Here is a 12,647-nt window from a genome sequence, read left to right as displayed (position 1 = left end):
AGAAGAGGAAAAAAAAAAAAAAAAAAGAAGCCTGAAGTCGGGCTGCGCGGAAGAGCAGGCGGAAAAGCAAGCCGCCGACTTAACTCTCGCGAGAAGTAGAGCGTAGCCCTCGGAGAGGGGCGGAGGAGCCGAGGTGCACCACGTGGGGAGTCCCTCCAGCGCGAAATCAGGATCTTCCCTAGCTTGGATCTAGGTTGCGTTTGGAATCGTGGAGATGCGGAAGGAAACCCCACCCCCGCTCGTGGCCCCGACGGCCCGCGAGTGGAACCTGCCCCCTAATGCGCCGGCCTGCATGGAAAGGCAGTTGGAGGCTGCACGGTACCGGTCTGGTGAGCTGAGATCCCCGGCCTGGAAGCCCCCTTACCCAGCCGTGGGTGTCCTTTCCCAGTACCGACCTTCCCAAGGCCGCCGAGCGGCGTGTGTCCTGGCACTGCCCCGGCCCTACCCCTCAAACCTCAGCTCAGAGCCAGACCTCCCGGTTAGGGGTCTGTGCGGTTACCATAGAAACGAGCGGGCGTTCCATCTGACACTTTGTAATCTCCCTCTCCCCCACCGTAGATGGTTCCCTCCTGCTCGGGGCCTCCAGCCTGAGTGGTCGCTGTTGGGCCGGCTCTCTGTGGTTTTTCAAGGATCCGAATGCAGCCCCCAACGAAGGTTTCTGCTCTGCCGGCGTCCAGGCCGAGGCTGGAATAGCCGACCTCACTTGGGTAGGGGACAAAGGTATCCTAGTGGCTTCTGATTCAGGTTAGTTACCCAGTTCCCTGGAATTGAAGATTTGGATACAGGTTAGGATGGAGGAGGGGGAAGGTATTTTTTTCTAAGGTTCTAAACTGCCAGGTGGCCAATGTCCAGTCAATTCACACGAGATTGTAATCTTCTTTTGGTCCCCGGCCAGGCTAGACCAAAGAGAATGTTGATTTAAGAGGTGTTGCTGAAGACATTGGGTATTGTCTTCCTGTTTTCATTTATTTATTTAGAGGACGGGCCTCACCATATTGTTCTGGCCGTCTAAGTAGGCCAGGCTGGCCTTGAGCTCACAGAGGTCTTCCTCTTGCTTCTGCCCCCTCTGTGGTGGGATTAAAGGCATGTGTAAACATGCCTGGTCCTATTTTTTTTTTTTTTTTGCTGTTGTGTGTGTACTGGGAATTAAACCCAGTCACCTTGCTAGGTAACTGCTCTACCACTGGACAGCCCTTAATTGCACTTTCTTTGAGTGTCAGGTTGAGCAATGTAGGCTTTGGCGGAAAAAAGTTGGGAGGAGATGGAGGGTGACTCTTGGATAAGTTAGGGGTGAATATGATCAAACTACATTGTATGCACATATAAAATTCTCAAATCAGAGCTGAGAAGTTGGTGGGAGCTGGGTGTAGGTGCTGCCTTGATTCTCAGCAGAAGCAGCCAGAGCTCTGTGAGTTGGAGGCTAGCCTATTCTACATGGTCATTTCTAGGCCAGCCAAAGCTATATAGGGAGACCCATCTTAAAAATGAAAATAGAATGATTTATTTTGGTTCTGGAGAGATGCCCTGGAAGTTACAAGTACTGACTTTTTCCAGAGGACCCGCGTTGGATTCCTAGAACCCACATGCCACTAATAACCATTTGTAACTCTAGTTTTAGGGGGATCTAGTACCCTCTTTGTGACCTCCATGGGCACTGTATGTTCTTGATGAGTAGACATGCATCAAGGCAAAACACCTATACGCTTAAAGATCTTGTACACACACACACGCACAGTCTGAAGTTGATAGGTAGGACATTAGAGACTGAATCTCTGACAGTTGAGTTTGAACATTAAAATATTGCAAGACATTTATTCAAGCAGTCTAATCAACTATTTACTGCTGTCTGCATAACTGCATCACTGAACTGTGTTGTGTAAGGCTTTATCTTTGTCTCCCTGGGAACCACTTTTCCAGTATCTTCTCTCTGGAAGCAAAATTGTTGATTTTATATCTGTTTAGTATCTCTTTCTAGGTGTTTTCCTCACATAGTCATCTGGGTGGTTGTTAGGATAGCTGTAGGGTGACAGAAAACTGAAATGCCTGGAAATTAGTGAAGTCCTTTAATTACAGGGACTTTGCTTTTACAGGAACAACTTTGCGTTAGTAACAGTGTCTGCTTGAATCCTAGGCAGGAATTACTGCCTTGGTATAACTCAGGCTTGTGCTTCCCTCATCTACATTTCATGCCACTCTGTCCCCATCAGGTGCTGTTGAATTGTGGGAGCTAGATGAAAACGAGACACTTATTGTCAGCAAGTTCTGCAAGTATGAACATGATGACATTGTATCTACTGTCACTGTCCTGAGCTCTGGCACACAAGCTGTCAGTGGTAGCAAAGACTTCTGGTGGGTCGCTGTTTTCATTACTCCCATCTTTAGGCTTCCTGTGGATAGCTTTACTCTCCTTTTATATTCATTAAGTAATGCTTTTGGCTGATTTGAAAGTCTAGTGAGGAGTGGCCTGCCTGTTTCCTGTGAGCTTTGGTAGTGCATTGTAAATAGACAGCAGGAGTCTAGAAAACAGATGGGACTAGCATGTTCTTGTTTGAGTACATTTTTTTATGTTGATGGTGCAAGTCAGTATTCCAATTTCTTTTTTTCATTGTAGCATCAAAATTTGGGATCTGGCTCAGCAGATGTCACTGAATTCATACCGAGGTAAGTATTCCTTCTTGAGCAGTCCTGGCTATAGCCATCTTTTATTTTCTCCTTTGGGATATTTGAACTTTGTTTGGCTAATAATAGTAGCAAGTCTGTTCTCTTGATTGGCCTCTCCTTACTCCCAGACTACAGTGAGCTTCCATTATCTACCACCTGTTCTTTTTTCATCTGTTCTTGTTTCTGTTGATAGTTTCACAGCCTTTTAACTACATGGGTGTCTTAGTTATTGTGCTATTGCTGTGAAACAGTATCATGATCAAGGTAACTTATAGGAAAAAGCACTTATTTGAGCACTTACTTACAGTTTCAAAGGGTTAGTCCTTGACTGTCATGGCGAGGAGCATGGGGGCAGTAGGCAGACATGGTGCTGGAGCAGTGGCTGAGAGCTTACATTTTAGTTCACAAGCATGTGGCATGAAGACTGGGCCTGATGTGGGCTTTTGAAACCTCAAAGCCCATTCTCAGTGACACATCTCTCAATCCTTCCTAAATAGTCCGCCAATTGGGAGCCAAACATTTTAAATATATGAGCCTGTGGGGGTCATTGTCATTCAAACCAGCAGTGGGCCAACAGCCTCTATCCTCTTATTCTCAGAGTTCATCAGGTACTTTCGAGTTTCCATTTGGACAGTCCCTTACATTTCATTTACCATCAGGCTTTAGCATTAGACAGTCAACACTCATATCTTTACGTGTAATCTTTGACTCTTGGTTCTTCATTGGTTTCTTGTAGCCTACAGATCAAGATCCTTTTTTCTTGTCAGCATTCAAGCCTCCTTATGGCAGTAAGCTGTGCTCCATCTTAACCCACAGTAGAGCCTTCTGTTTTCAAAGGATAAACCCTGAGACTTGTGTACGTATGTGGGTATGCACATGTGTATGGAGGCCAAAGGTCAACTTATGGAGGCCAAAGGTTTGCTTTGTTTTGTGAGACTGATTCTCACTAGAACATGAAGCTCACAGGTGAGGCTAGGCCAACCAGCCAGGGAGCCACATAAGGATTCATTTGTCTCTGCCTCTCCAGTGCTGGGATTATAAGCAAGTGCCACCATACTTGGCTTTTTGCATGGATTCTGGGTTCAATTCAGTCTTCATGCTGGTGTGGAAAACACTTTACTGGTTGGGCCCTTTCTTTTGCCCAAGAATTTTGAATTTAACTGTTGAATTTTCACCTCTCCTGTAAAATATCTTTTGGGAACATTTCATCACTCTAATGTTCCTTCTGCTTTGCTTCATTAACAGAATTAGGAGTTGGCTTTATTTTGGTAGCAATTCTTCATGAATTTTGAATTCATGAAGATGGATTCTAGACTGACAATAGCAGAACGGAGAGCCATTTAGGCAGATCCATTTGGTTATGCTTGAAGGGCAGATTAAATGACCTCAGTGATTTCAGCCTCTAGTAGCTAATTTGTAGTAATGACTCTTATTTATGTCTCTGTCTATTTCATTCATTTTTTCATTTATTTCTCTATTTATGTATTTATTGCGCATAGGCCTCCCAAAAAATTTAAAAGCTAAACTCTTCTGTACATTTGTTGTTAAAAAAATGTGGGTGGGCAAGCGAGACGGCTAGATGGCTTGGTGGGTAAAGGTACTTGCTGCCAAGCCTGTAGACCTGTGTTTGTTCTTTGGAATCCACTTAGTAGAAGAACACAACTGACTGCTGCAAGCTTTCCTCTGACCTCCATGTATGTGCTATTGCACATGTACATACACACACATGCATTTAATACATGAATATTTTTTCTTAAATTTAGGTAGTTGCCAAGAAGTTAATTTTTTTGGCATATCATGTATTATACATTTTTTAAACCTGTTTTTTTTTTTTATAGAAGTCAAACCTATTTATAGAAACTGTTTACAAACAGCCTAATGACAAAAACCTTATGACCGCAACTGTCTTATTTTTTAGTTCTGTTAGAAACAGAGAGGCAAGCCATGGAGCCACCCTTGTATTTGTGGGGTGACCGAAACAGGTTCACTTTGTCCACTAAGTTCTCGCCAGGCGCCCCTTTGCTGTTTTGCTCTTGGTTTGAGAGAGCTTGGGTTTCCAGGCTGGCATGGGAAGACCTGGGCTGTAGGGAGGTGTGGGGTCTGCCTGGAAAGTGGGAGAAGGATGATGGGAAAGCACATTTGAAAACTTGCTTGACTTAACACCAGAACTCTATAAAGCTTTTTTTTTAATTACTTAGAGTTCTGTTAATACGGACATGGTTAGTAAGCCTCTTTCTTGATGACATCTATAATGCAAACACCTTCTCTTTTACTAAGACTGTAACTGAGTGTTGTTGTCTTTACCAGTTCATTATTTCTGCTACCCTTCTCGGGTTTTATAACTCTATCAACATTTACTCTTGGTTCTACTTTATAATCTGTCATATTATTAAGTTACATGATGAAGCAAGCCTGTTTCTCACATTCCCTTTTCTCTGCCATGTTTCTCCTTTACAGCTCATGCGGGACAGGTCACCTGTGTTGCTGCCTCTCCCCACAAAGAGTCTGTGTTTCTTTCATGCAGTGAGGTGAGATCCAGTGACTTCTTTCCAACCACAGCTAAACTTTAATAAGCCCAATCACTGACCAGTAGCTGTTGTTTTGGATTCTGAAACCCTTTTTCTATTCCTCTTCCTAGGACAGTAGAATTTTGCTCTGGGATACCCGCTGCCCCAAGCCAGCGTCACAATTAGGTGAGTCTGAGATAAGTGGTGAGGAGAGAGTGGTAATGGGAACCTACTTGGAAGAGGCTTTTGTTAACCAGAGTCATAGCAGAATTGCCAGATGCCCACAGTCTGAGATACAACTGACACCATGTTCTATTTCATTCATTCACTCACCATAGTGCAGCAAATACCAAGAGCTTCTGGGTGGGTGGTTTACTCTACATATAGCTGGACAAAAGGGATAGGGTTATTATGTGTATGCTTTGTCCTTTAACTGTGTACCCACAGGAGATTGATGGATAGATAAGTGAAGACATGCATGACTGCTGTAGCAGCATTTAAGAAACCCAGTGAAAGTGTTCCCAGGACTTAGTGACTTCTTTTGAAAGACTGCTTTTGAGGTTGTGACTTTTGTTCCAAACCTCCCTTTTTCCCTTCCAGGCTGCAGTGACTCTGGCTACCTCCCTACCTCCCTGGCTTGGCATCCTCAACAGAGCGAAGTCTTTGTCTTTGGTAAGGCAGCATGACACATTGACTTGGGAACGGGGAGGATGACAAAGTGCTCCTGTCAGCACACTTGGGCACCACACGAATTGTAGTTTTATTTAGTTCTGGAGAACATTTTTCCCTAGCGGATTTGATTCCTCATTGTTACAGCTCCTCTATTCTGGGCATGGTTAGAAATCAGTGGGCTAGGTAGCAAGTGCTTGCTGTTAGGAATTATATTCTACTATATGACTGCATACGGTAATAGCTTGTAGTTAAAGTTATCTAGCAATTGTCACAGCCACACAGTGACTTACTGATTCAACATTGCAAAGAGAAACTGTTGCTCAGGATGATGAACTTGTCAACATCTTGAGGAACTAGGATTCATTCAAATCCAGGTCTGGCTAACATCAAAGTGTTGTGTTTTTTGTGTGTTTTTTTTTTTTGTTTGTTTGTTTTTTTTGTAATTTCCCAAGACAGGGTCTATCTAGTCTATATAGTTTGAGCTGTCCTGGAAGCTTGATATATAGACTAGGCTGGCCTTGAACTCAGAGATCCTCCAGTTTCTGCTTTCCACATGCTAGGATTAAAATGCCCAGCCCAAAGCTGTGATATGCTCTGTTTCTTCTACAGGTGATGAGAATGGATCAGTGTCCCTTGTGGACACCAAGAATCTAAGCTGTACCCTCAGCTCAGCTGTGCACTCCCAGTGTGTCACTAGATTGGTATTCTCTCCACACAGGTACTGTTTATCACTAGGGACCTGGAAAGGATGGGTGGGGATATGGTAAAGGAATGGGAATGGAGCGATAGAGGGATGTATCTTTTGGCAAGCATTAGCTGGTTACATTGTTCCTTAGATGGGACTGTATCCAAGCTTGGTTTTTCTTTTTCTTTTTTTTTCCCCTCATTTTTTTTTTTAATTCTTTATTAATTAATCTTTATTCACTTTGTATCCCCCCCTGTGCTTCCCTTCCTCCTCCCGTCCCAATCCCTCCCTTTTTCCACCCTCTGCATGCATGTCCCTCCCCAAGTCAAGCTTGGTTTTTCTAAGCTAGTCGTTGTAGTCCTTATTAGGTTGGTATAGTCTGAAAAGAGCTGAAATGTGATCTCATTCCTGTTCAACACAGCCTGATTAATGTTGTAGGCTTCTGGCACAGTGTGGTTGAGGAGCCTGTGCTTCTGGCTAATTGCTAATGTAGAGAGGGACAAATTGGAGTGGATGGTTTCTGTGAGCCCTGGCTCTGTTCCATTTTCTTGTCTCTCCTTAGGATTGCAATGGCAGTAAGCCTTTAGCCCAGAGTGGGGCTGCCCTTTTTCCTAGCTCAGTTTACAGTGGGATTGGGGCTGGCTCAGTCAGATTTTGGTTATGGAATCCATAGGTTTTATCTTCTCTTTCCTTTGTGTCCTCTCCTAGTGTTCCCTTCCTGGTCTCTCTCAGTGAAGACTGCTCACTTGCTGTGTTGGATTCAAGCCTTTCTGAGGTGTAAGTTTGAAGTATTATCTTGTGGTCAGGAATCAGGGATCAAAGACAAAGTGGGCAAGCAGGTCTGTTTTCTTTCAGAAACATGCATGCAGAACTCTTCCTTTGTTATGTCTGGAGAAGCAGCTCAGCAGTTAAGAACACTTCCTTTGTGTTCTCAGCATCCACATGAGTATGCCCACAGCTGTCTATAATGATGCCTCTAGCTTTTGTGGGCATCTGCACTCAGGTGCACACACCCACATGGAGATACACACAATTTTTTAAAAAAGTAAATATAAGAAAATACTCCATCTTTGTCTGCAGTTATCTCCACCCCCCACCCCCCAAAAAAATTCTTGCTAATTGCGTCTGTGTGTCTGCAGAGACTGAGTGCTGGAGGCAGTCTGAGTCTAAGTCAAGCTATCATTCCAGCTTCACGCAGGGAAGTGGACCCTGTTAGAGAGTAAAAGGCACTGGGCGGAACACCTGCGTGTGCGCCCCTCTTTTCCATCATTTTCTGCTTGACTGAATATATCACTTCCTTGCTCTGTCTACCATTTTTCCACCTTGGAAAGTAGACTGGAACAGATAATTGAACATTCACGGTCCTGGTAATGAGGCTGTTCAGATGGTGAAATGTTTCAAAAAATATGTCCTGAGTATGTTGCATTTCCTTTCATATGTCTGCCTATGTTTTGTCTTGTCTCTTACTCCCTGCCCCCATTTTTCTCCTTTTCTTCTAGGTTTAGAAGTCGAGCGCACAGAGACTTTGTGAGAGATGCTACGTGGTCTCCACTCAATCACTCCCTTGTTACCACAGTTGGCTGGGACCATCAGGTCATCCACCATGTTGTGCCTCTGGAGCCTCTTGCAGCCCCTGGACCTGAGCTTGTTGTGGAGTAGAATGGATTTCAGAAAAAAAAAAAAAAGCAAGCCCTCCACCCACAAGAGTCTACTTGCTTGCCCCTGCCTTCCATTTATGAGAGCACCGGAGCCTTGTAGAGCATGTTTACTCCCTAGTCCCGTGCAGTAAATAGGCAGATTCTCAGCCTGAGGGAGGCTGCATCCCATAGTGACTCAAGGAAAGCCTTCATAGACGGATGTATGTGTGAGAGCACATGTGTATGAGTGTGTTATGTAGCTTGGGTGGGGAAATTACCCTTCAGCTCTCCCAAAGCAATGCTCTTTACCCTGAACAAAGTGACCAGAGGGTTTTGTGCTTCCCGTATCTGGGAATTGGCTGTGTTGTTTGGAATATGGATTGTGAATATTCCCTGGATGGGAATACTTCACAATACTCAGAGATGTGGTAACTTATTTTTATATAGAATTTAATTCATTTTATTATTCAGTTATGGGAAATACTTATACAAAAGTCTAGCCCAGTGTACCGTAAGAAGACACACAGGACATACCAATTTTATATAAATCCCTATTAAAACGAATCACTCATTTTTTGGTGAATAAATTTGGCTGTCATAGTGTAGTACTTGCTCACCCCTTTCCCTCCTCAGTGTTGTGTGTGAGAGAGATGAATGTTTTCCTGTCCTAGATTTCACAGACAAGTTCTAGGGATGATGGAACACTTAGAGATGTTTTAGTGAAATGAGAAAACTGATATGGGTTGTTACAGAGACGTCTGTATCTTTTTCTTCATGTAAAGATGCCCTGAGGCCTGATTGTCTCTGGGCACCTTCCTCTGGAGTTACGAAGTTTGAATGCTGTATTCGTGGACTCTTAAGGTTTGAGATCAGCATCAGGGAAACTTGGAAATACTGAAAGGTGAAATAAAGACTGTCGTTGACATCCCCCTCTTGCTTTCTGCAAAGCCGTTATTATCTGCTTTGCTTAGGTGAGTCACCAGAATGTCAGTCTTAACTGCCCAGTATCTTTATATTCTACCATTCCCAGAGTATGTACTTAGAACTTTAAGTGTTTATTTACATTTGGCATTGGTGGACCAGCCACTCTGAGTTCATGGATTAGTAGCTGAAGTTACTGAAACTTTACAATTTATTCTTGCTAGTCATGAGCCTCTTTTGTGATTATCCCTGAGGAAAACACTTAAGAATTTGCAATCATGGTCACCTGGGACCATGTGTGGAGGTAAGCTTGTTCTTAAGTTCCTGAGAAGGAATAAAGTAGGTGGAATCAGTTTCTGTTTCTCAGAGATAAAGCTTGTGCTTTGTGGTCACTTAGGGAAGAAGGGCAGATAGTGCATTTACATGGCCTGCTTTTTGAGCATAAGGCGATTAATAAAGTATGTTAGAATGGCTGAAATGACACCAAAGAAAAACAAGTTTTTGCAGAACCGTATTTTCATTAAGTGGGATGGATAGCTGGGTGTGGTGGCATGCATTTCCATTACTCAGGGAGGCCGAGGCAGACAGATCTCTTGAGTTCTAGGCCATCCTAGTCTATAGTGAGTCCAGGACAGCCAAGGCTTCACCAAGAAATCCTGTTTTGAAGCCAAAAACAAAAGTGGATAGGAGCATTTGCTGCTTTTCTAGAGAACCTAACTTTGATTGCCAAGTTCACAGCCACCTTAACTCCAGATCAGATGCCTCTGACCTCCATAGACACCGTTATTCCACATGGACATACAAATTTAAATGTTTAACTTCAGGTGTGTATTGGTAAAATTCACTCGTTATAGGTATACAACCTAGTCAAAGCCATGAGTAATGACAAACAATTTTGGATGATTGTACAGTCTATACAAGATGAAAGTCTCAAAATCAAGAATATAAGACTAGTTACAGCAGGTCATTGTCTTGGGAATAGTTCTAGTACTGCAAGCCCCAGTGATGGGACAATAGGATGTTTTTGCTTACTGAAAAGCATTTTGTTCAGTTTGGTGTTAACCGCTGTCTGAACAAGAGTGAATACATTTCCTTAGCCTTGCTATTCATACAAAAGCCCAGTAGCCTCACCACGGTTGAACCGCTGACCTCTGGCCCAGCAAGGTCTGAGACTTGTTTCTAGAGTGTTGAGTGCTTTGGACAAGCAACACTGACGGTCTGTATAGTCTCAGAAAACATCAGATATTATTGATTCTCTAGGTATCACTCAAGATGGTTCTTGGTTCTTTAGTAAAGGGCTATATGGACATTTCTTGTGTCTCTTTGTCTCAGCTTCAAAAGTACCCAGTCAGGGTCAGGTTGCTCAGTGGGTAAAAGTGCTTGATGTCAAGCATGATGACCTGAGTTCAGTCCATACAGCGAAAGGACAGTACTGACTGCAATTTGTCCTTTGCATATATATGCACATAAGTAAAAATTTAAAATTGCCCAAACTCCAAACTGTTTTGGGTTTATATTTTATAGTAGGTAAGGAAGGTCACAATATTGGGGAAGAGGCCGTGTATTCTAAAATCGACCAACTTCATATGCTACCATAACATTGTTTCTAGACAGGAGAGTAAAGAGCCTTGGATTTTGAAAGGTAGTATGTTTGGACAGAATGCGTAATGTTTTTTCTTTGTGTTTTCATTGTTTGGCCTAGCTTTGAGTCCACAAATGTGAATAAAAATAAAACTGCCTTTTATTTGTGTGTATGGTGAAGGCTTAAAGCATCCCAGTCCATGTGTGGAAGAAACTAAAGAGAATTTGCATCTTGCCAGAGTTTGTAGTGAGTTGCTTATTGCCAATATGAATAATAAGGGGAGGGGGTCAATAACCAGGAAATTGCTTTTGTTTGGGAAAGGGTGAAAGAACTCCAGTCTCAATCTCAAGAACTTTCAACTATAGTCTACGTAATACTGTTGGAAAGTAAGCAAGGTAAGTAGACTGCTGTTGAGCATCCAAACACATTTCCTCATGAGGCTTTTCCATGACTTAGAATTTGGACTTCTCTATGGGAACCTGGGTGTTTTTAGTGTGTGGTCATAGGACAGGTACACCCAAAGAGGCCTAAGGAGAACTGAACTTCTGGAAGGGAGGAATAACTTAAGTTACACTGAACATAATGCATCATCCGACAGTCTTCGCTTATGCTTAATGTGGTCCTCCACATACTGTGGAATACCTAAATGATATTCTGCTGTTCTGTGTGTAAGGAATGAACTGGCAAAATTCAGTAGCTCAGTAAATAGAGTTTAGTCCCTAAAATACAGTTCTGGTGGGAGCCAGCCAGAATCATTGTTTGAAAAGTCACTGAGCTTTCATTTGTCCCTGTGACAAGCATTTTGTTTGGAGGCCTTGTGCTAAAAGAATTAAAGAGTTTCAACTGAAAAATTTCCACTCTGCTGTAATTCTCATCTGGATTCTCAGCGATACAATGAAGATTGTATTTGAGAATATGTTTAACACCTACAGGCAAAATTAGCTTCAGTTCTGCAGTCTACAATTTATCAGAACTCATTTGACAGTGGCCAGACTTAGAAACATTTAAGTTGTATGCACTTGGTTCCCTGAATGTCTATTTTCTCATTCCAAAGGCTGACTACTTAACTCTTGGATGTGTAGCAACAGAGGTAGCTGTGGGTCCTTCAGTAAAGAGCTCCCATGATCATCCTGGGCTATTTAGGGCCTGTCTCTAAAATAAGAAACCTGAAGCAATTACTTAACTTTTAAAAACCTTTTAAAGGAACATGATCTGTGAAAACGTTGCTTTATATGATAATACACATTTTCTAATACAACAAACATTCAATATGAAGATAAAAGGTAAATTTTCATGATTAACAATCATAATATTGTAGAACAGACTTCATTTTAAGTTAAGGCCACTGGCTAGGAAGTGCTTATTCAGTTTTACTGTGAAATGTCAATATTCTTTGAAATCTTGTATCATTCACACAGCTGATTTAAACATGCTTCCACAACTCATCCATAGTGTCAAAGTTTTAATCAAATGTTCTGATGAAACCAAAGCACTTTCTCATCTGTGTTCCTGCCTTCATCTCAAAATATGAAATATGGGAGGGGTCATGCAGTTTTGGAGAATTTTTCAGTTATTTAAGATAAATTAGTAAATATATTTTCCTATAAGAATAGGCTAAGCACTAAGAAATATTTTCTAAATTCCAGTAGATGTATCACATAAGCATTGGCTTTTTTTTTTCCTCCAAGAACTGAAGGAATAAGATTGTGAACAAACGAATGGACCCAGAACATTGATTTTTAATGTTATCCCCTTCACAGTGTGACTGTTTATTAACCAGTAGGCATACAGAGTCAGGGTTGCCAGGTTTTTGTCATGGTCATCCCTGAATTAGAGGTCATTTCTGGTGTCCATTGTTCTGTCTTGGCTTTCTCAGCACTGTATCCTCCTGAGCATATGGAGAGCTCCGCTACAGATTGGCAAACAAGCTACACTGACAGGGCTCCTGGCAGGAGTGTCGTGGGCCATCTCAGTCATGCAGA

At 42.5% G+C, this 12,647-nt stretch overlaps 1 protein-coding gene across 1 annotated transcript; it reads left to right on the top strand.

Annotated features, from left to right (window-relative positions):
- The first annotated feature begins 31 nt into the window (after nt 1–31).
- On the top strand, nt 32–10,827 carry Wdr77 (WD repeat domain 77). Its single transcript, XM_021658781.2, has 10 exons — nt 32–329; nt 559–744; nt 2,208–2,349; nt 2,612–2,661; nt 5,119–5,189; nt 5,300–5,354; nt 5,769–5,840; nt 6,450–6,558; nt 7,234–7,302; nt 8,025–10,827. Exons 1-10 carry the CDS (start codon nt 215–217, stop codon nt 8,182–8,184), a joined length of 1,029 nt encoding a protein of 342 aa, XP_021514456.1. The 5' UTR covers nt 32–214; the 3' UTR covers nt 8,185–10,827.
- Nucleotides 10,828–12,647: the final 1,820 nt, after the last annotated feature.

This window comes from Meriones unguiculatus, chromosome 10 (assembly GCF_030254825.1).
Source record: "Meriones unguiculatus strain TT.TT164.6M chromosome 10, Bangor_MerUng_6.1, whole genome shotgun sequence".
In the NCBI taxonomy this organism is placed as follows: Eukaryota; Metazoa; Chordata; class Mammalia; order Rodentia; family Muridae; genus Meriones; species Meriones unguiculatus.
Note: the sequence above shows the minus strand (reverse complement) of the source record. Positions and strands in the feature narration are given on the sequence as shown.